The sequence below is a fragment of the Callospermophilus lateralis genome, chromosome 1 (genome assembly GCF_048772815.1).
Source record: "Callospermophilus lateralis isolate mCalLat2 chromosome 1, mCalLat2.hap1, whole genome shotgun sequence".
Taxonomy (NCBI): Eukaryota; Metazoa; Chordata; class Mammalia; order Rodentia; family Sciuridae; genus Callospermophilus; species Callospermophilus lateralis.
The window spans coordinates 219,836,229-219,858,840 of record NC_135305.1 but is presented as its reverse complement, the minus strand read 5'-3'; the positions used below and the strand labels follow the sequence as shown (position 1 = coordinate 219,858,840).

Genomic DNA, 22,612 nt, shown 5'->3' with positions numbered 1-22,612 from the left:
CCCATTTTTCCAGGAAAACATTCTGGTCCCATGGGGAGGAGTGCTCTGGGGCAGCAGAGCAGGGACCCTCTTTGTGTGGAATCTGGGCAAATGGGCCTTGGTTCTGGGTTCCAGGAGGAGGCCCAAGGGCTGGCTTGGAGCAAGGAGGGAAGTATCTGGGGAGGAGAGGGGGTCACGCACTGTACTGACCCACTTTTATGAGACAATGCCTGGTGCAGAGCAACCTCTTGGATTTGTGAGGAGAATGCACACAGCCCCTCTGTGAGGGATCAAGGAAAGAGGGTGGGGGACAGGCAGCCTCAAATAGTCCAAGGGCTTCTGGAAATGCTGACTGCTCTGGAGATGGCTATGCCTGTCACTCAGCTTTCCACTTAAATAAATAAGAAAATAAATAAGTAGCTAGCTAGCTAAATAAATAAATAGATAAATAATGCTGTCATTCCATGACACTGAAGAACTAAAAAACAGCCTGTCATTACATGCTTCAGACTCATGTCAAGGTTAAAAGTTGTTGATACTGGGTTATCCTGGTTTTGATTCTCTCCACACATTAGTTACTTATATAAAATCAGATCACATTCCTGAGGAGCTTCGGGGATCGGGCCCTGTTTACTCCACGGGCCTTCCCTCAACCCTTCCTACTAGCTTCCGGATTAAGAACCACCAATCAGTGGGCTACTCGTTCCTGAGTCTTGGATCCAGAAATTCTTTTTCTTTGAGGCAAGTGTTTGTTTCTTAAGGTCTTATGACTCCTCCCTGAATGCTGGGCTGTCTGTGCCTTCCCTAGCCAAAAAGAAAGAAAAGGTAAAACAAAAAACAAAACAAAACTCGAGCAAAACAAAATCAAATTTAATGGTCTTAAATGCAAAAGTAAAAACAAACAAAAAACACAAAAAAGCAAAAGAAAATTAACAGAACAGAACAACCCAAAATGTCAAGGCAGTTATGAAGAGAATTTTGAGGGTTAATCTTTAAAACTACAAATCAAAGGTTTTTGTTAATAGATAACTGGCAAGAAGTAAGTACTTTTCTGCTGAGTGTCCATACGAAAGCAAAATTCCAAAACAAAATTTGACTAAGATAGAAAAAAAATCTAGCACTCACAAGGAGGGATGCGAGAAATACAATGCTCAAATGTTTATGTGTTATTAAAAAATAGAGCTATCATATGTAGTCAAGCTATGTTAAATGCTCTTGGAAACTGGAGAAATCATTGTGAACAATAGTATCTGATGTGTGGGGCACTGTGCATGCAATGTGTGGACAGAAATTCGGGATGTCAGAGCAGCGACACATTTTCAGGCGTGCCTGGAGCTCAGGTCTGACTCTGGAATATACTGGAGTTTCCCTGAAACTCTTTGGTCCATTCCCATTGGTGCCTGGGCTTATGAAACACCTTTGTGTCCTTTTCTGGAGGGCCCAGCCTGGCCTGACGTGTGGGACCCTCCCCTCCCTGGTGGTGGCCCACGTCGGACTGGCCCGCTGCCACTCCCAGGACCACTTGGCAGAGCCCAAGACTGAGTGAGCAGGAGGTGGCAGAGGGACCCATTTGGGAAAGCCATTTCCTGTCAACCAAAGCATACATTGCTTAAAATGTTGAAGCGGTTGAGAAAACGCACACTCGGCATCTGTCTAACATCTTTAGATTAAAAACTAAAACTAAAAGATCATGTTTTTTAATCCAGTTTGTGGAGACATCAAATGAAACGAGTGTTAGACAGTCTTAGAAGTAAAGCATGCTTCAGTTTCACCACCATCCAGAGGGACTGGTTAGTCAACGCAGTCTACTTAGGTTTCTGTTTAATATATATTTTAAAGGAAATAACTTAAGAAACTTAAAATTGGTCTAACATTGTGGGATTTCAAACATTTGAACATGTCGGTTGCATCCCAGAGTATAAAAACCTTTTCACTTCTCATTTAGACTAAGACAAACACTTGGTGAAAATTGGCGCAAAATGAGTTGTACACTAACAAAAAAGTTTCAACTTCTTCACTCTTAATTATCTATTCCGTACAAAAAAAGCATGAGCGAGTTATTTGTGGGACTTGTTGGTTTTGAAGGAAACCTGTAAGATTTTGTCCCCCAGGCGGTAGCCATTCAGACTTGCTATGGCCATTGCAGCTTCTTCATAGTTTGTCATGGTCACAAAACCAAACCCTTTGCACTTGTTGGTGTTGAAATCGCGAATCACTTTCACATTGGTGACTGCACCAAAGGGGCCAAACATCTGCCAGAGGATCCCCTCATCAGCGTCTTGCCCAAGGTTGTAGATGAAGATGCACCAGCCTGAAGAAGCGTTTCCTGGGACATTGACACCAGAAAGCCCACTCATGTGATCTACACCCATAGGGGAGAACCTAGCAAACAGAGAGCACAACGTTCAGGTCAAGGTCAATGCAGGCCAGCACGGGAACGCAGGAGGGTGGGGGCGGCTAGGATGGGGACAGACAGCTCAGGCACTCTCGAGCACTGGGCCCCTTCCTGTTCTATGCAGCTGGGTTCCCCCAAGCTTGAGCTGCTCAAGGATGGGGTAGGTACTGTGTGTGTGTCAAAAATGATTTTTCTTAAAAAAAAAATCAAACCAAGAGGAATTCAGTACAGCAGTGGAAGAGTGGGATCTCTACTCTGCAGGGCCTCAACTGCATAGCCCCGTCAGTGACATCTAGCGACAGTGCCTTCCACTCCTTCCCAGGTGTGTATGTGGGGGGGGGCCTGTTTAGCTATTCCTGAATTTTAAATGATGGGCACCTCTTCCACATCCTCCTATGAAAGCGAAAGCCCCCTATAGATGCTTAACTTTGCCCATCCCTCTGGGGGATGTCTTCATGTTACCTGCATATGTGTACACGTGAGGCTGAGGAGTTTTCATTTTCCATCTTTGTACACACCCCTCATCATGACACTGCTCTCCCAAGGGTCATGGCCCAGAGGTCTCTGGTTATAGCACAACCCTGTGAGGGGCCACTTGTAGGACATAAGAACTTCCACACACAACTCCAGGCTGGCTCCATTCATCCCCCAAACCCAGGGCTGAACAATTGAAGGCTGTGAACTCAAGGGTCAAGTAGGTAACCCCAGAAACCACAGGTCACCTACTTGACCAATACATGGAACCCCTTCCACAGCAACACTTTTATTTACATAAACAACAATCTTGAAAACCATGGATGTTGTAGTAAGAATTAAGATAAATAATAAAACTGTCAGTGTAGCTGTGCTGCCCTCTCATCTAAAATTTGAAAAGTGACAAACTTAGGGCCAATACAGTACTGCAGCTGTGAAGCAGACAGTACAACTGGAAAAGTCTGGCCTGCTCCAAAATAACACTGGGCTTCCAGCATGGGCCCCTGCAGCTCAAGCCTGCTCCCTGCAGGTCCCACTGGGGGATGGGCAGAATGCTTCAGGAGCTACTAGGTAACAGTCACTCTTCTGACAGACATAAAAGAAAAGAGACTGGCCCCTGAGATGTAGCTCACAAGCCCAAGGGTTATTTTCAATATAGCGAAGAAAGAAAATAAGTTAAACAGCCCACACCAGGATGTCTGAATTAGATAAATGTCCCTGATGGCCCTCTGGTGGTCCTGAGGCTGTCTGCGACCAGTGACACTACAGTGTGACTGACACAAGGTTGGAAAAGGCACCCAGGTATCTGTGGGACACTAAGCCAAGCAGGTTTTCAATGAGAACTGGAAAGAGGTGCCAACTTTACAGTCCTGAGTCACTCATGTCCCCTGCATTTTCACACAATTATTATTAACAGCCCTCCCTATCCATGGGTTTTCCAACTGGGGTCCAACCAACGTCCCAGTGAAGAAGACAGGTAGATGGAAACAATGGCATCTGTCCTGCACTTGTCCAGACCTTCCTACACATCATTCCCTAACCATACTGTACAACTATTTATGTAGCATTTACATCCTATCAGGTGTTCTAAATCATCTAGAGATGATGTGAAGTACAAGAGGATGTATACAGATTCTACACAAATACTCATTTTTAAAAAAAATGTTTTTAGTTGCAAGCGCTATACCACTGAGCCTCAACCCTGGCCCCGCAAGTCCTCGTTTTATATAAGGAAATTGAGCATCTAAGATTTCCGCATCTAAGGGTTGCCCTGGAACCAACTCCCCACGAACACTGAGGGACCACTATACACTGAAAATAATCTGAGGTTCTACTTTACCATCTTTAATTCAAATAACTCTCATTATCTTTGTTGGCTGTCTTTCTCCTGCTGATGGGAACTGGTTTCTTTGACCCTAACAGGCATGAATGCCTTTCCGCCTCAATCTTGTCTCTAAGGGAACAGGAGGGAAACTGATCCTTACTTGATCTTGGGGCTTTTCGGGATGCTCCAGGGCCTAACTCCAGTTCCCTGCTGTTCTGGGTTTCTCTTCCTCCCTTTCCTCAGTCGTCCTTCTGGTGGTGGCGCTCTTTCTCCTCTCCTGACTCTCGTGTGCTCCTTCTTCCTGTCTCTAGCCATCATGTCTCTCTGGCTATTCCATCACTTTCCTGCTAGACCCGTGACGCTGTCTCCTGGTTTCCTCTCTTTTCCAATTCTTCTGTGACCCAAGTCCCCTTCTCCTCCTCCAGCCTCCTCTAGTCCTCCAGATGCTGCAGAACTCCTGCACACTACTGGCCACACATTCCACATTTTTAGGAGCATCGCTGCTTATGCTATTGGATTGGCAAAGTCGGATTTTAAAACCTAGCTTCTGTCCAAAGATGCTTTCCCAGTCCTATCTGTGAGCCAGGAGGCTGAGACAGACCAGTTTCAGATGGAGCTAGGCTGGGAATGCTATAACTCCTCTGTCAAAATGACACCTCACAAGGTGGCATGTGTGCAAATGAGCAGAGTCTACTTAACCTGACTGCCTGCCATAATAGTAAGAAATCTGTAAAATCACCAAGAAAAACTACCACTCCCAAGAGAAGCCCTATGCCACTTCTTGACTTTCTGACAATAAATAAATAATTAAAACAAAGTGGCAGCTTTAAATTGGGCTCTCTAAAATGTTGGAAATTTTGTCTTAGGGCCACTGAGTGAACACCTGAAACCTGTTTTAAAACTCTGGATGGGGTTGGAGGTGTGGCTCAGTGGTATAGCCCAGTAAGCTCAAGGCCCTGGGTTCTATCCCCAGCACAGCAAAACAAAACAAGACCCAAAACTATCTCTGAACCAAGAACAGCTCTCATCTAAAAACACCTCCAGGGGCATTTTTTTCTCACACAGACAGGGAAGGATCTTTTTAAGCTCATGGCTCCACTCACGTGTTACTAGAAACTGCACTGGAACACTAGCCACTTGTCCTCCCCAGGGCTGGAGCCATCCTTTCAATTCCAACAAAAGACAACACCCCAAAGGAAGTATGGTCAGCCCTCTGTATTCACAGATGCAACCAACTGTAGACTGAAAATGTCAGATCAAGTAAGAATTGATCTGTACTGATCACATAGACTTTTCTCTTGTTCTAGGTTCCCTAAACAATACAGTACAGATAACAACTATTTAAATACCTTTATATCATATCAAGCATCACAAGTCATCTGAAGATGATTTAAAGTATATAGGAAGATGTACACCATTTATATAGTAAGCATCTTGGATTTTGGTATTTGCCCTAGAACCAATTCCTTATGGATACCACGGGCGATTGTAAATGGCTTAATGGATTTTGTACAGATACTGCTTTTGGTAGGGGGCAGTGGTAGTGATTTAACCCAGAGGCTAGACTCTGGAGCTAGACTCCAGCCTTTTTCATTTTGAGATAGGGTCTCACTAAGCTGTCCAGGCTGGCTTTGAACCTGTGATCCTTCTGCCTCAGCCTTCTAAGCAGCTGGGATTATAGGTGTGTGCCACCATACCCAGCTATATAGACACATTTTTGATGAAGATAGGGGCAGAGCTGGAAAATGATCCTGAGGTGCAACTGTCTACTAAGATCAGCTAGCATTCCAGCATAACCCAGCTTGTATGGTCACCCACCCAGCAGGGCTATGTGCAGCTTGAAAGAGTGTGGCTGGCCCAGAATAGAAAGCCAGAGCGCCAACCTCCAGACCCACCTGAACCTCTGCGCCTGGTGATGCACGGGGCCTCCGAACCGCCTCGCAGGCGAGTGGTACAGCTGCGAGAGGAGCGCCACGTTTTTGTTCTGGTTGGGATTGGCTGCAAACTTCACTGTGATGGGCTCGGAGGAACCTGGGGGTTTATGACCATTGAAACTGGTAATTGCCTCTTCTGCTTCCGACCGTTTGTCAAACCGGATAAAAGCAACCCCTCTGGACAAACCTTTTTAACAAACCAACAAAAATGGAGTTAGGGGGAAAAAAACGCAAGGACTTTTAAAACTGAAAAGCAAAAGTCAAGTCAGTCTACTGTGGTTTAAACTGGATGTCTGGTTAATGAAATAAACAAAAATTAAACCTAAACAGAAAAGCAAATAAATGGATTAAAGAAAACAAACAATGACCAACAAAAGGTTTCAGACTTCCAAATTGAAGTAAGGATTCCATAGTCTCAGTGCCAAAAGATATTTTGGTGACAGATATCCCAGACACCCGGACCTACTTTTTAAAAGAAAGCAACATCAGGAGAGAGATGACATCCACTGTCACTACTGAGCTGCCACCTGCTCACCAATGTGGGTTCAAAGACATGTGAAGAAGGGTGGGTAGCCAGGTGTGGCAGCAGGGACCAGGTATGAGAACTCCTCCCTGGCTCTGGGTCTCTGTCCCATGGGTGTGCTGTGAGCAAGGAGCAGAAGGTATGTGTGGGTATGTTTCTTCCCAACTTGCCCTGAAGGCCCCATCAGTTGATTGGTGCCTGGTTCAGTCTGCACACCTTCTCCTTCACCCCAGGAAGGCATGGGGTGGAACCAACTTTCTCCCCAACTCTTTCTTCCCTATCATCTTACCCCTTGCAAACTCCTCTTTGAGACTATAGGTTCTCCAATGACTCCCATCTGTCCTAAGAAACAGATGAGGCCACTTGTCCTCTTGCCAGAATACTGCTCATGCATGTACAACAGAGCAGAGCCCACCCACTCACTGGGTGGATCAGTCACTGCTGAAGCTCCCTCTGGTCCCATTCCTGAGTGGGAAGGGTGTACAGCTACCTGAAGGAAGGCCCCAGGCTGGAACTCAGTCCCTCAGCCAAAGAGCCTGAGACCTGAGGCCTGCTGAAAGTAGCATCTATCTGGTCAGCCTGGATGGGGTTTGAGATGCCGAGCCAACTGGGTGGAGAGAGCTTAGGCATCCTTTACCCCACTGCCCATCCATACTCCACGGTCCTGGGAAGGAGAAAACAAGTATACCCCATCCCTTAAAGAATTTGAGGAATGGATTGAGGCTGGATACACTGAAAGGAGCAGCCAGCAGTCCATCGGCTCCTTCTGGGGAGAAGAATGATGAGGTCAAGGGGAAGACCACAGTGTGGGAAGTGACGGCTACAGGACCTAAGTGACATCTCTGGATTGAAATCATGGGCATGGTCCAGTGGGAGGGGCTGCCCCCAACTTAGCTAAGCACCCTTATTCTTAAGACCACCAAAGGTTAAGATGGGGTTTCTTCCTTTTAGCACACAGTGAATGAGAATGACCAAAGCAGGACAGCCTGGAGTCTTAGGTGTTCTGCTGAACAGGCATACCACCAAACCACCCCAAGTTTGCTCCCTACTTTTTGGCACCCGTCTTGTGGGACCCAGGAAGGCCTGATTGCCCTCACAATTGCGAAACTGAGCACCCCATGTAAGGACATTGACAGGGACTCACAGGCCAAGGACTCTTTCTTTACAACTATGAGGTACCATGGACACCCCAAGCTAAGTCCTAGAGCCTACACCTCAACTCTCTAAATGGAACTCTCCCCCTGATTCTGGGCCATCACTCCTCTGCAGTGTTGTCTTAAAGCTGTGCCTGGCTTGGCACCATAACTGTTTAAACCTGCACAAAAAATCCACCTACCCAGAGGTACTCACTGTCTTAGTAAGGTCAGACCTGGCAATATGCCCGCATGCCAGAAAACTTCTAGGTCCTGAGCTCATTTTCAAACTTCAGGTTAGAAGGAATCCCTGAAAACAACACACTTGGCAAGCACTGTTTTTATTTACCCTTATGCAGCATGAATGACAGCTTATTCAGTTCTGGAAACCTAAACATAAATCTAACTTTAGGCAAATATGATTGAAAGCTGTAGCTGGCTAGTTCTTAAACAGAGCTGCCTTCAGGTATCTATCTATCTATCTATCTATCTAATCTAATCTAATCTAATCTATTTATTTTTGGTACTGGGGATTGAACTCAGGGGCACTCAACCACTGAGCCACATCCCCAGCCCTATTTTAGAGACAGGGTCTCACTGAGTTGCTTTGCGCCTCGATGTTGCTAAGGCTGGCTTTGAACTCGCAATCCTCCTGCCTCAGCCTCCCGAGCGGCTGGGATTACAGGCATGCACCACCACACCCGGCTTGCCCTCAGGTTTTGTACAATGGCTTTCGAATGAAAACTGCCCAGATCAAACAAAGAAAACCTGAAAAAGAGAATAGTATTTCATATAGGAAGACAGAAATTCATTAAATTATTTGATGAAGGTACACTTTTTTTCCCCCAGCCCTGGGGGTTGAACCCAGAGTGCTTGACCACTGAGCTATACCCCCAGCCCTTTCTTTGAGACAGGGTGTGGCTAAACTGCCCATGCTGGCCTCAAATGACAATGGTCCTGCTGCAGCCTTCCAAGCAGCTGGGGGTTATAGGCATGTATCACTGCACACAGCAAGGGCAGATTTTGAAGATGGCTCTGCATTTTTATTTTTTCTTGTGTTTTTAGGATTAAGAGTAGAGACCAAGAAATGGCACAATCTTAGATGAGTGAACTACTAAAGTTCACAATTAATTTTAGATAAAGAAGCAAAGAAAAAATAAAAATTAATTTCTATTGGCTCAGGATGTGAAGATTCTTTTTTTCTTTTGGTATAAGACATTGAACCAGAGGCACTTAACCACTGAGCCATATCCCAGCCCTTTTTATTTTGAGACAGGATCTCACTAAGTTGCTTAAGGCCTTGCTAAGTTGCCTTGAACTTGAGATCCTCCTGCTTCAGCCTCCTGAGCCACTGGGACTACAGGTGTGGGTCACTGTGCCCAATTAGAATGTGAAGATGCTTAAGAGAATGTCCCAGTTTCTTTCTTTGAAAGCATGTCATCTGAAGGTAAGCTCAACACAAACCCACCTGCTACACCTCCTCTCCCTTCCCCCTTGAGCCTTACAAGAACCCGCAAGAGCAGGCTCTGTCCCCAATGCAGATAGCTCTGAGCAGCAGCCTCCCTGAGGTTCATAGCCCTAGGCAAAAGGCTATGAAGAGGGAGATTCCTGGGATACTTTGTTGCTTGGCAGAAGTGTGGGTGGAAGCATCAGTTCCCTTTGCAGAACTGGCTGAGACTGACAAAAAAAGCCCAAGGGGGAGAGCAAGGGTCTTTGTGTGCCACCTTGAGGACCATGGCCAACTATGGGGGACAATACTAAGGTGCTATGGATACCCTGAGAGATACTTCCTTGCAGAGGAGGAAGATGTACAGATGAGGAAGCTATCTGCAGTGACCACTTCTGGCATGCTGGGTACGTGTGTGCTCAAGATGTTGAGGGGACCCTCTGGGAAAGCCAGGTCGTTGGGAGTATATTCCCAGTGGTAAAGTGTTTTACTTGAGAGAATTTGCTTCATTAAAAGAAGCAGTACTGAACCATGGCTAGACAACGACAGGCCACAACAGAGTATCCTGTGTGCTAACTGGTCATCCTACTTAGATGCTATGATGTGGGGTGGGGTGGGATGGGACTAACCCTGTGCACACTGGCCAGCTAACTAAATCATGTTAACTGACACTTGAATGTTAAGTAAAGGGGACTTCAGGGACCTCAGGAAAGTCTTTTGTAACAAGGAAGGGATCCCACCAAGTAAACAGCTGTCCCCACTTACTCCAAGGCAAGGGCAGAATGAAGGGGGCATGTGAGGGACCTCAAATTACTCCAGCACAGAGTGTCTACGCCAGACTTCAGATTGCACCCAGAGCCCCCATGACATACCAGTGCCCTGCACCTGGAAGCCCCACTACAGAAAATCCAAAGCAAGCCTCAGTTTTGACAGCCCCAGCCCAAGATTACAGCCCAGCAGCTCACCAGGCAGAACTGCCACCTCTGGACAGGAGAGGCGACCAGTCCACAGCAAAAAGCTCAGAAGGATGTGGCTGAGTGTGTGAGCATCCATCACTGACTGTCACAGGCACGCCTCAGAAGAGCAAGGGCCAGAGGGGCACTGCTGGTCTCTCAAAAGGGAGGTTGCCTCAGAGCTGGGATTTCTGTATCCCACCCACCCACTGTGCCAGAACACCACAGCCAAGGGTGGTGGGCACAGTTTTCAAGAAGAATGTAAAACCCAACCATGGATGACTCAGTAGGCTTTGCTGAGCCCTGTGAGCAGAGAATCTTCCTTTGAGGTCTGTCAGCAAATCCCCATTCCTGCTGGGAAGACAGTGGAGAAATTCTAAAGCAGAAGTGGCCTGAGCCCTTGTCCTACAGATGGGACCACACACAGGGCCTGGCAGAGAACATCCTGGTGTCCGTCTTTAAAGCAGTGGGGCTGGCAGTCAGGTGAACAGTCAGGCTGGAACAGCCATGGGCATCTGTGTGCAGGTTCTAAGCTTATCTGTGCCTGATGGCTTCACATACAGCTCAGAGGCCCAAGACCTGCGATGAGATGGCCTAGCAAGGACCACCAGGTGGTCAGGATTGCCAGTGAGGAACTCACTGCCCTTGCACTCTGCGCTTCATATGTATTCCTTGGAGTGGGGTAACCCAATCAGGGAGCCTGAGGAAGGGCATCTGAATCAGCCAACTATGTTACCTCAGGGTAATGAAAAATGGACACTTGGGACCATAAGAGACAGCTGCACACCATCTGCCTGCATTAGGACATGCAGTGGACAGTGGAGCAGAAGCCTTTCTACCCCATTCACAGGCCCGACTTTGGGTGCCTAAGAAAAGGTGCCGGGAGTTCTTGGTGTTTACACCATAGAACACTGGCCTAATGCTGGAGGCTCCTTTTAATGCCATCTTATTAAAAGCCTCAAACCAAAGTGACTGTCTTGTCGTTTCAATTCTGCCCTTGTTAGGAGAATAACTAACGACATCTAAAAACCAAACAGTACTGTATCTTCCCTAGAAAATCTGGCCCCGACCTGGAGGAAAGCCCTTGTCATCTGTCCCAGACTGCCTGCCGTACCTGTGGTCTGATCCACAAGGACCCGGGAGTTGATGATTCGCCCGAACCGAGAGAACATGTCCTCCACATCCTTCTGGGTCATGGTCCTTGGGAGCCCGCTGATGTACAAGTTGGCATCTTTGATGACCTCTGAGCTTGGGCGAGCATATGACACCTTAAAAACAAAAACCGACTTCCTGGGATTAGGGCAGATACATAGTCAAGGCATTGAGGATAGGGGCATCTGTGTGCAGGTTCCAAGCTTATCTGTGCTTGATAAAATCTAGGGTTAAGAAACAGCGCACAGGACACTTTCTCATTATAAACACTTACTACCCACAGTGGCATGTGCTGGCAGCTTACCATGGGCCAGGCAGTGAGCTGAGACAACCTGCAGTGTTTTCTCACTTGGGCCTCTCCAACCCCAATAAGGTGAACATTATTCATATTTCACAAAATTGAGAGAATGAGGGCCTCCTATTGGATGGCAGGGCTGTAATCCGAACCTGGTCACCTATTCTCCCACCAGGGCCTTATGCTCACTTCAATGTGCTACACAGTGAACCAGTGCTGAGGACAGGACCTGGTCTCTGCCTGAAAGGAGCCTGTGGGGTGGCAGGCACGAGAACTGGGAGTCCCTTCAAACAAATGTATTACCCCCTGCCAATAATCAAGCTTGTTACTGAATCCCAGAGGGGACCCATAAGTTTTGGGGGAACCTGAGTCCAGCACTTAAGCATTCAGTATTAAATTCCTGTGCTTGAGGGCTGGGGAGGTGGCTCAAGCAGTAGCGTGCTCGCCTGGCATGCGTGCGGCCCCAGGTTCGATCCTCAGCAACACATATAAAACAAAGATGTTGTGTCCACCGAAAACTAAGAAATAAATATTAAAAAATTCTCTCTCTCTCAAAGAAAAAAAAAAAAAAATCCTGTGCTTGGGGGGGGAGGGCAGGGGACAGCTGGAGAAGGTGTTCAGTGCTTTCCCTGGCCAAGGCTGATGGCTCTGTGGACCCCACATCCTAGAAAAGAAACACACTACCCTTGTGCTCTGTGCTTCGAATGTACTCCCTGCAACAGCATGGAATGGGAACTAGGCCACACCTGATGAGAAGGAGCAGTTGGCAGGACAGGACACTCAATCAAGTCAGAAGGCTGGGGAATGAGGAGGGAGCAGGGAGCATGTGCTCTAGAAGGGGTAAGGCTTGGATCTGTACAGGAGAAAAAACATTCCAAGGGACACAGAACCACTGAGACCACACCACAGGGAACAGACGAGCTCTCAGATGACAATAGAGAAGGATACTAAGGGGCACTGGGTTCCCTCAGGCAGCTGGAGGTCCTTGAGTGGGCAGAGCTGCATATGCTGGACATTCCTTGTCAGCTTTCCTGTCTGCTCCCAGGCCCAGGATACCTTGGTTCAGCCTTTGCTCTTCTGAGGTCCTACAGTACATACCTGGCCATTCCATTTTTTAGGTTGGGGGTTGTTGCACACACAGTACTGTCTCACCTTGGCCCACAGCCTCCCCAGTGTCCCTCTCCACAGAGGCTGCAAGTGTCTAGGTCGACTGTCAAGTCAGTCCTAAAGAACACGCTACTCATGCTATTGCCAGAGGACTGCATCCCCAACCAGTTACCTCCAACTTTACTAAAAGTCTTAGTGAAAGGCACTATACCTTGACAGGATGGCTGAAGAAGAAAGGCAGCCTTCCTCACCCCCAGGAATTCCAGCTATTCTGTGCTTTCCCAAGATCAGGATAGACTGGCAAGGAGCTGTCTAGACCTCCCCGTGCTGGGCACTAGCCTCTGCAGACTCTAGCCTGGGCTATACTTGGGACCATTCCTTAGCTTATAATGGACTTGCAGGGGGAACAGGCATTCCCAAACTGTAATCCTTTGGTTTGGCATCAGTGAAGCACAACTCAGGCAGTGACGAACTATTTATTACCATGCTTAGACAAAGCCCCAAGGAGAAAGCCCTTTTGGAGACAAATGTTGGAAAAAACTTCCATGCCACTTCTAGGACATCACATGTCTTCAAGGACTGTGATAACTACTTTCCTCTTCTCTCCAAGTTCAGAGTCAAATTAGAATCAAGGACATACCAGAGCACCTGGTACCCAATAGGTGTGCATGGACCCTGTGGGCTCCCTGGGTGCTGCTCCAAGGCTCCTTGGCCAGGAACCCTCTGTATGAAGCTCCTGGTAACACTTATTACCTCAATTTGGTCCCTTCCTGTCCTGTTCTCAGGAAATCTTTTGTAAGGGGATGAATTTTGTGTCCCCATGCCCCAATCCCAATTCATATCCCAATTCATATTCAGGGTCTCAGAATGTGAACTGATTTGGAGATAAGATACTTGCAGATATACATAGTTAAGATGAGGTCACATAAAAGGAGGGTGTGCCCTGGTGTCCTTATACAAACAGAAAATTCAGGCATAGGCACACACCGGGAGAATAGAATGTCAGGTGACAATGAAGGCAGAGTGAGGAGATGCTTCAGCCAAGGAATGCCAAGGACTGTCAGTGACCACCAGACGCTGGTGCACAGACAGATCCTTCTCTAATGCCTTTGTAAGGAACTAGTTCTGCTGACACGTTGACCTTGAACTGCAGCCTCCAGAGCTGGGAGCTGCCTGGTCTGTTACAGCTGCCCTAGCAAGTTCATACATTCCCCTGACCATATGATTTCCATGAATCCCTGCACCCACTCATGACCCAGCCCCCTCTCATCCCTATTTAGTTAGCGCCACTGTATTTATCGCACTGTGTATTTTAATTAACTGATTCCACAGGGCAAAACATAGGCAATCACTGATGCATCCCCAGCACCCAGAATAGATTCAGATGAAATGCAGACATTTAGTAATCACCTGCCAAATGGGAAAATGACAATTGCTAGTGGTGTTGAGGATGCTACCTATCTACATTTCCCCTGGTGCTCCACTCCATGGGGAACAGACGTTACACTGCTCTAGCTCCTGATGCAAGGTCTCCTTCAGTGCAGCTGCCTTTGCTTTGACTGTAAGAGGCATCCCTGGCTCTGAAGGTCCAGCTGCCTGATACTGTGCTGGGGAAGCCGCCAGACACTGGTGTTTAGTGCCCAAAGTCACAGTACGTCTTTATTTACTTATTTAACTTTTTTAGTTGCAGATGGACACAAAACCTTTATTTTATTTGTTTATTTTTTTAATGTGGTGCTGGGGATTGAACCCAGTGCCCCATGCATGTTAGGCAAGCTCTCTACCACTGAGCCATAACCCTGGCCGTACAGTACATAGTTTTAAGCCCTGACAAAGTTGATGTTTCAGCGTTGACAACAGTGTGTACCTCAGCACTCTCTAAGAACAGGCCATGGGCCATAGAAGCCATAGGACCTGGTAGTGGGTAGGGACCCATGTCATATTTACTGTATAGTAAAAAATTTGGTCTTTGGCCTGTGTTCCTGGTAGGGAGTTTCTAAAACCCTTGGAAGTCCCTTGTTATTCAGGAGACCTTGGATCACAGCTGGTCAGGGTTTATGCTAAGATTTGGCTCAAGATGGGGCTGGTCACCAGAGAAACCAAGCACATGGTTAGAGGGTTGAAGCTTTGAACCATGACAGCAGTTCATCCACAGGGCAGGGATGTAGAGGAGGAGGACTAGAGATGGAGTTCACTTATGTGGCCAGCAACTTAGTCATGCCTACAGGAGACCCCAATAAAAATCCTATATACTGAAGCTCAGTGGGACTCCCAGATGGTCAACACATGACAGTGAAGGGAGGGTGATGCCCTAATTCCACAGAGCAAGGACTCTGAAGCACTGTGTTTGGGACCCGCCCCCCACCCCGACCAATCCTGTGTATTTCTCCATTTGGTATGCCTGAATTGTGTGATCTGAATCAAAAATAATCAGAAATGTGAGTTCTGAGAGTCATTCTAGTGAATTATGGAACCCGAATCCCCAAATTTGAGCCTGTGGATCAGAACTGCAGGCAGCCTGGGGAACCCAGAAGGATATGTGGCATGTAAGTGAGCACAGTCTCGTTGGGGACCATGCTCTTGAGTTGCAGGGCCTATGCTAACTTGGTGGCAAAAGTGCAGGACACAGTTAGTATCAGATTAATACTGAATAATCTGCAGGAGAACAAGTTCACAACTCCATGATGGCTTTAATCATACTGTATAGACAAGTTGTCCTTAACCCAGGGGCAATCAAAGGCAGGCCAGGGCAGGTCATTTGAAGTCTCTTGATCTCCAAGTACCTGCCCAGCACCAAGCAATGGCCATGCTTCAGGAAAGGTTTACTCTGAATAAAGGAATACACTCTCAAGACAAAGAACATCAGGAGAACTGCTAAAAGATCCAGGCCTGTACAGTCTCAGGAGTGACAGAAAGAGAAACAATGACCAAGGGCTGTCATGTTCACAAGGGACTGGATTCTAAAGAACTAGATAGTGATGGGAAGTTACTGGAAACCAGATTCCACTGGCCAAAGGCAGGGCTACCAATGGTGGAGTGGGCTTTCATGGGTACTTGGCCAGGGTTGCAGGGAGAAGCAGACCTGCCCAGGCCTGCTCTCCTGGAGTTCTGTGAGTTCCTGGTTTCAGCCTTCAGAAAGGGCCACTTCTGCCAACAATTCCAAAGAGGTAACAGGATCAGATTCACACATGGCAGGTGAGTTTTCGCATTTGAGGAAGCAGAACTCCAAAATGGTCTGCTCTCCACTTTGACCTAATGCGTCAGAAACGAGAGTGAAGGCACTTCCCCAATGTGGGAGACGTTTACTAAGAGGTGGGAAACCTTAGGTCAAGGATAAACAACCCAGGGCTGGGTTTGAAAAACCAAAGCCTCTGCTCAGGGGCAAACACAGGACACATGGCTGCCTTCATCAGCTTCTGCTTTGGAAAGGGCCTTTGGGAGCCTGTGCAGGGTACAAGAATACAAGAGCTACACTCTTGGCCTGGGGATCTCACAGCATACTTCTCGCCCACATGGCACAGGGCCTGTTGTGAGTGAGCAGCTCTAGGAAGGTTTGGTCACTGAGTTAACCAAGATGGTGGAACAGTTAAAGAGCAGGAACAGAAGGCCACCCACCAGCCTGAAAGGGCATGCTCCAGCCAGGTCAGTGTGCTTCCCTGGTAGACTAGCACAAAGGTTCCCAGGGCCACCCCACAGACTGATTGGGGAAACTGATAGCAGCCCTGGGTACCTGTATTTTATAACTTCCAGGTAGTTCTGGTGATTAGATTAGCCAAGGAAGCATGCCACAATGAAAGTCTTAAGAGGGACCCTCTTGATAACCGACGTGAACTGAAGAAAACACCTTATTAAGGAGTGGGATGAAAAGGTCAATCTCGTTCTCAATGGCTTCAGATCAAGAGAGATGATTCCACAGGCGTGTATCTTAAGAACAAGAGGTCAGTGAGCCAGGGGGCACCTTGTGAAAACTCACCCTGACATGCAGTAGCCCTGCAGATGGCCAGCTGCTGCAGGAAGCCAGGTCACAGGGAAGGGGCATGGTCAGAGAAGCCAAAAGGCAGACACTCAGGGTTGAAGAGGAGGTAGGGTTCCAGGCTGAGAGAATTACCATCCAAATGGAGGGAATGGCCAGGGTTCAGCAGGTTCAGGAGAGGAAGGGAAAGGAATCTGGCCTATGTGACTAGAAAGTACTGACTATCCGAGGAGGGCCGCTACACAACTGGCTCCCTCATCACCTGCCACCACAAACAAAGCCTTACCATAATACCTGCCACTGTTACATGTGGCTTTTCTATTTCTGGTTTACTATCTGCAGCACTTATACCCCTGGCCTCAGGTTCTACAAGGACACTGAATCTGTTTTGGTCACTGCTTGGACAGTGGGTGCTCAATAAACAAGGATTCAATGAATGTTAAACAAACTGGCCAGAGAATGGTTTTGATGGGATGTGATGAAGTAGGGAGGGAGTGCTGGGCAGGGTGGGACTGTGCTGCTGCCCCCACAAGCCAGAAGCCCATAGCAGGAGGGCAGAGTGGGCCACACACTTGCAGGGTGAGAGCCACATGGGGATGAAAAGATGCCCAGGTAAGCCTAAGACACAGGTGGGAGATCTATGGAGGAAACCGCTTGTGAGCCAGCATCCCCTGGAGACACCCTGGGCTAGAGGACTGACCCGGTGTACATTTCTCTCTTTTTATTTTTGGTGCTGGGGATCTAACCCAGGGCCTTGTGCATGCAAGGCAAGCACTCTACCAACTGAGCTATATCCCCAACCCTGTACATTTATCTTCATGGGACACTTTATTGGTGGAGCTCAGGGAGGCCACAAGCCACCTATATAAAGTCTGGGACGGTCACCACTGAGTGCACATCTGACGGAACCCCCAGATTCCCTGAAAGCATCAGGCCTTGGAGGAGTAGTCATGCTAACAGTCCCCGAGATAGTGAGAGAGAGGCCAACTAGGACTTAGCCAGTGCAGAAACAGATGAAGTGTGAACAAATCTCTTTACCTTAATGGTTTTTGACTGAAGCCTCAAGCCATTCAGCGTGTTGATCGCTCTTTCTGCATCCTTGGCAGTCACGTAGTTCACAAAACCATAGCCCAAGCTGTGTCCTGTGGAGAATAAGAGGACACCAATAAACCAGCAGGCAGGTGACAGTCATAAGAACAGCCAATGGGACTTTTCAACTGGGGTCAAGGGCAAAATCAGAAAAGAGAAGACCCAGGTGACACACCAAAATGTTAAGAACAGTGGCATCTAGGGGACTGGATTACAGATGGTGGCAAACCTGTACATTTTTGCAATGAACATAAATAACATTTATAATTTTAAACAAGTTATTTAAACAGTAATAGCACGCTACTAACTGTTTCTGTAGAATGCTGACGACAGTTCCATGGATGCTGGCTGGGATGACCTGGGTGGGCGAGGACAAGAAGAACCAGAGGGACAGACTAGGGGGCAGAACCTTAAGGATGATGGTCTGTGTCCCCATTGATTCACTGCCACCTCATCCCCCAAAATGGAAAGCCTTGCTGAACTCTGGCACCACCTAGTGCCTGTTCCATTTACCTAACCAAACATAAGGCCAACTGGACCTAGTGGGAGGAGCAAGACAGAAAAGGGAACACCCAAGAAGAAGCTAGAACTGAGAGAATCCCCAGGCCCAGCTAATTTCTAGGACTTCTTCCACCAGCACAACAGGGTTTTGCTAAGTTACTTAGAGCCCCAATATTGCCAAGGCCGGCTCAAACTTCTAATCTTCCTGTCTCAGCCTCCTGACTTGCTGGGATTAAAAGTGTGTGCCACTATTGGTCCACTGTACCACCACCATTGGCTCAAGTTTAGGGGAGTCATAAGGATGTAAAAACCCGAGTTATTTGAAGAAAATTAGGGTGACAGGCAGGGTGATCCCAGCCTCTCTTTGTGAAATACACATGACAAGCAGGACACTAAAGAAAGACATGGAATGGCAGGAAGAAAGCCCAGAGAGACGAGCTGCAGGGGTGTTAGAAAGGAGCCTCAGAGCATGTCTAGTCAAACCCTTTCACTGAAGGAGAAATGAGAGGCCCAGAGATGAGCACAATCCACATCCTCCCACCCAGCTCATGCCAAGACCTGTGATGCCAGTTAGCACACGCTTCGTTCTGTTCCAGAGACAAAGCAGCCCCCTGTGAAAGGCCTGAGCCATGTAGAGCAGAGATCCTCTCAGCTGCTAAGCTGGCTGCAAACAGAACCCAGACCTCTCTCACTGATAACAAGACCACAAACCTAGCACTCACCCACTGTGAGAATCTGAGGATCTCTACCTCTGTGTGGCTCCATGCCTTTGTCACGAGACTTCTGTGTCTCCAGTCAGCAGAGCAGAATGAAGCAATGAAATGGGTGCTGACTGTACCACAAGTGCCTGCATGAGCTGGGAGAATGTGGATGGTGCTCATCTCCAGGCCTCCTTCCTTGCTGATAACAAGACCACAAACCCAGCAGAGAACCTAACCCAGTTTTTATGTATTTATTTATTTAAATCAGGGGACAGGGGTTCTGGGGATTGAACCCAGCAGCGCTTTACCACTGAGATGCATCCCCAGCTCTTTTTTTTTTTTTTTGAGAGAGAGAGAGAGAATTTTTAGTATTTATTTTTTAGTTTTTGGCGGACACAACATCTTTGTTTGTATGTGGTGCTGAGGATCAAACCCGGGTCCCACGGGTGAGCGCGCTACCGCTTGAGCCACATCCCCAGCACCCCCAGCTTTTTTTGAGACAGCATTTTGCCAAGTTGCTGAGGCTGTCCTCTTGTGATCTTCCTGCCTCAGTCTCCCGAGTTGCTGGAATTAAAGGTGTTTGCCACTGCACCTAGCCTAATCCAGTTTTGCTACTTTCTTTTTCAAATACAGTTTAATTTTTTAAGATATTTTTAAGAGTCACAGAAAAATTATAAAGGTAACACATGCAGAGTTCTCAAAGCCCCATCCCCTCCACTTACTCTCCCCTATTAGTAACATCTCATTTTAGCAATAGTACGTTTGTTATATTTAATATATGAAACCACTACAGGTATGTTATTAACTAAAGTCCACATCTGGTTGTCTTTAAATTCTCCTTTAAGGTTTTTTCCCTTCCTAGGACTCCACCCAGGATCCCATACTACATCTGGTCTTTGCATCTCCTCTGACTCTCTGGGCTGTGATGGTTTCTCAGACAGACCCTAGTTTTGATGACCATGATAGCTTGCAATAGGGCTGGTCAGTATTTTGTATACCCCTACTTTGGACCTATCTGGTGTTTTTTCTCATAGTTAGACTGGATGATGGACTTGGGGGAAGAAGTTACGGGGTGAAGTGCCCTTCTCATCATGTCCTATCTTGGGCCAAAGACACAGGCCATCAACATGACATCGCTGTTGATGCTGAACTTAATCACCTAGTTGGGGCAGTGGGCTTGTCAGGTATCTCCACTGTCAAGTTCTCCCCCAGCCCCTACCATATTATCCTCTGGAAGTAAGTCTTAATGTGCATCTGACACTTAGGAAGTAACCCTGTGAGTTATGCTCCTTCTTCTCCTCCTTCACAGTGTGCCAGCTACATGCATTATCTGCAATTCTGTGCAGGCCATTTTCCTTTTTAAAGAAAAGAACACCTCTTCTGAAACACTTGTGGAAAAGAGGAAGGGAGAGAAATAAAAGAAGGGAGGGAGGGAGTAGAGAACAAAATCTGATCCTCTACACCCACATTTCTAAGAAAAACTTCATGGATCTGAGGGATTCAGTTCCACAGTCCTGTCACAGTAAGGAGATACTGCAGCAGCCAGGGACCATTGAGCACAAGCAGTTCAGACTAGAGTCTGAGAGCAGACTGTCTGTGGCAAAGACTACCAACTATCACTCTAGCCAGGCTGGATTTTTATATATATATATATATATATTTAGTTATACATGAACATAATATCTTTAATTAATTAATTAGCTAATTCATATTTTAAGTGGTGCTTAGGATCGAACGCAGGGCCTCACATATGCTATACAAATGTTCTACCACTGAGCCAAAACCCCAGACTGGATTTTTATTCCCAAGCACCTGCTCCTAACCCTTCTCTGCTGGTCCCACTGTGCCCAGGCTAGAGAGCTTGTCCTATCTGTCCACAAACCCCAGAGCATCTCAGCTTCACTCTGGTAGGCACCACTGCTTTGGGGCCTTCTTGTCTTTCTGATCCACCCATGACCCTGGACCACCTATCTCCTTTGCTGCCAGTTCCTTAGGTAGCCTATGGGATTCTAGGGAAAATCAGACAGTTCATCCCTGCCTACCCCATTCCTGCTTCCTCACTTCCCACCTACTTGGTGGCCCCCCTCCTAGCTGGTCCCCCAGGGTGGGTCACTGCTGCCTCTGGGGTGCCAGCCCATGGGTCTTCCTGAACTCTTGGCAGCACTGGGTACTACTCACCTCTTTGGATGCCACCTCTTCTAAGGCATGAAAATACCACCAGGTTTCTTCTCCTGACTGTCCCTCCTTGGGCTCCTCAGTCATATGAACCTCCTGACTATGCTTGCCAAGCCTGCCAATGTCACCAAGGAAATCACTCACCCTCAGATGGTCACAGCTTTGTGGGGCACCTCCAAATGCAAGCATCTTTAAATCCTGATGCACCACGAGGATCTGAAAGATCACTATAGTCTGGCTAAGTAGTGCCATGACTCCTGACTCGGGCTCTTCCCTCACTCGGGAAACAAGGTGTGGCCCTAGGAGTAGGCAGCACCCAGAGGGGTTGAGCTACACTCACCTGTTCCTTTGTAGTCCAACCCCTTTGCTCTTTTTGGGATAGAATGTTCCATGGAACCTCCCCTTGTGTGTTCCCTATATAAGAAGAAAGAATCCCAGGGGCTTTCTCTCTTTCCACAGACCTCTAAGGTCGGAGAACTGTCACAGGACCCAAAGAAAAAGGTATTTCTCTGTCTCTGTGTGATTATTTCGTGCAGCCCAGTTAACCTGAAGCAACCCTGAGTGTTTAGTCGTAAGATGCGATACAGCTTCCTTGGCCTGCTTCTTCTCCATCCTCTTCAATGAGCTGACATAGCAACTGAGCACCTATTATGGTGTCAGGTCCTATGCCTAGCTAGGAAATTAATGAGCAGAGCCCCCCAAGATAAAGCTTGGTGGTGAGGCCTGCCTAAGTCACAGCTGGGGATAACCAGGGCCCCTGAGATGAGCGATTCGGTGGAGAAGATGAAGCAGGGAGATGAGGGAAGGAAAGAGGAGGGGACAAGGAGGGTAGGACAACAAATCTTACAGGTAGGACTGAATAAATCTTACATCTAGGATCTGAAGATGTCACAAGCCTGTGCTCTCCCGACTCTCACTTCCCAGAATTGCAGAAACACAATTCTGGCTTCAGGTAAGGTTTTGGGCTTTGGTTCTCTGACTTGTCCATCATTAGCATTAATCTCAAGAAGTTAAAACTCAGATGTCAGTGGTGATTTGGTATATCTAGGTGGAGCCTCAGATTTACACTTTTCCAAGTCCACAGATGATGTAGGGGTCACTGTACACAGCATGTGGAGAGACACTACTCTGGAGACAAAGAGGCTGCTTCTCCATGGAGCATCATTTGTATGGCCCTGTCAGGCCTCCCTAGGCAAACCTGGACCAGTGTTCTTGCATTCCAAACATATTTTTCTCTGACTTTAGATAAGGGTTAAGACTGAAGAGACAATTTTTGGCCTTTTGTCTTATGTTGCCAGACATAATACTTTATTCCCTTGATGCTTCTTGGAACTGGGAGCCTTGGCTTGATCTGTGGTGCGTAGCTAAGAGAGGTGAGGCCTCCTCTGCAGTGTGAGAAGGGAGGTGCTATGAGCTCATTCTTTTAAAGGTCTGGGGGCTCCAGGAAATACTTCACT

At 47.4% G+C, this 22,612-nt stretch overlaps 1 protein-coding gene across 1 annotated transcript in view; it reads right to left on the bottom strand.

The window, feature by feature from the left end:
• Nucleotides 1–828: 828 nt before the first annotated feature.
• Elavl1 (ELAV like RNA binding protein 1) overlaps nt 829–22,612 on the bottom strand; it is a 39,408-nt gene continuing 17,624 nt past the window's right edge. Inside the window, exons 3-6 of the mRNA XM_076850218.2 lie at nt 17,728–17,831; nt 11,277–11,430; nt 6,068–6,293; nt 829–2,361 (exon numbers count right to left, since the gene is read on the bottom strand). Coding sequence (XP_076706333.1) covers nt 2,037–2,361; nt 6,068–6,293; nt 11,277–11,430; nt 17,728–17,831 — 809 coding nt within the window. The 3' untranslated portion in view covers nt 829–2,036. The remainder of the gene's footprint in view (nt 2,362–6,067; nt 6,294–11,276; nt 11,431–17,727; nt 17,832–22,612) is intronic.